The sequence below is a fragment of the Octopus bimaculoides genome, chromosome 1 (assembly GCF_001194135.2).
Source record: "Octopus bimaculoides isolate UCB-OBI-ISO-001 chromosome 1, ASM119413v2, whole genome shotgun sequence".
Classification (NCBI taxonomy): domain Eukaryota; kingdom Metazoa; phylum Mollusca; class Cephalopoda; order Octopoda; family Octopodidae; genus Octopus; species Octopus bimaculoides.
Window position 1 is genome coordinate 74,683,905 of NC_068981.1, and position 1,152 is coordinate 74,685,056.

Below are 1,152 nucleotides of genomic sequence, written 5' to 3' on the forward strand. Positions count from 1 at the left end.
ATATATATATATATATATAGGTATATGTGTGTGTATATATATATATATATGTTGGTGCAAATTGGAAAAATAGAATAGTTGATATTAGGAGGGCATCCAGCTGTAGAAACTATGCTAAATCTGACAGTAAGCATTGATGCATGGTTTCTACAGCTGGATACCCTTCATAATTCCATTAACATTGCAGAGTGCATCAGATGCATTTTTGTGGCACCAGCACTGGTGAGGTCACCAAGTATCCTCATGGCAAGCTCCTTAAGTGGAGTGAAGTATAGCATTGAGGGATGTAAAAATATAGGAGAGGAGCAAGTATCTTGCGGAAGAGGTGAATACATGGCTTTCACAGATGGAGAGAAAGAGAGAGAGAGAGAAATAAGTAAATATGAGGAGTTAATAGGATAGAGAAGAGAAAATGTGGGTGGGTAGGAAAGTGTGCCAGAATGAAATGAGTGTGATAGATGATTTGAGATGGGGATGGAGTTGCATGCAGTGAATATCATCAGTACACTTCTGTATTAGACATGCATTTGAGTCAAATGTTTGTTAATTGTTAGATTAACTGAGTTGCTTGTCCAAGCAAAAAACTTTGTTCAAATGCTTGTCCCATATTTTTGAGCAAAACCTTGGTTTATATACATAACTTTGTTTCCCATTAACAGTAACAAACAAACCAACACACGCACACACACACACACACACACACACACACACATACATTTAAGCCCCCTGTCTGAGAGTGCATGCAGCTTCAAATTATCACAACCTCATCTCATAAACTATTTTCAATTCTGGCTTACATAAAATTATATTTATTGTATTGTCCTTAGGCTGATGGCATTCAGAAGTCTCTACAAGAAACATTGACTGCAAACAACAACATGTTGAATGAAGTTGATGAAGAGAAAAAGAAAGCAAATCTTCTCTATGAAGATGCTTTAAACAAGCAACAGGTATGATTTAATGTTTTTCTTTGAGTTGATAAAAATTGTTCTAAAAAGATAATTGTCACTTTTTTTTTAGTTCTAAACCTTTTTCTCTCCATTTTGGCCTGGATGTACATACATACAAACACACAACACAAAAACACACACACATATATATATATACATCCATATATATTTACACACACACACACACACACACACACACACA

At 35.2% G+C, this 1,152-nt stretch overlaps 1 protein-coding gene across 1 annotated transcript in view; it reads left to right on the plus strand.

Moving 5' to 3' along the window:
* LOC106882600 (laminin subunit gamma-1) overlaps window positions 1-1,152 on the plus strand; it is a 193,927-nt gene that overhangs the window by 182,027 nt on the left and 10,748 nt on the right. The window contains exon 22 of the mRNA XM_052977280.1: window positions 828-950. Coding sequence (XP_052833240.1) covers window positions 828-950 — 123 coding nt within the window. The remainder of the gene's footprint in view (window positions 1-827; window positions 951-1,152) is intronic.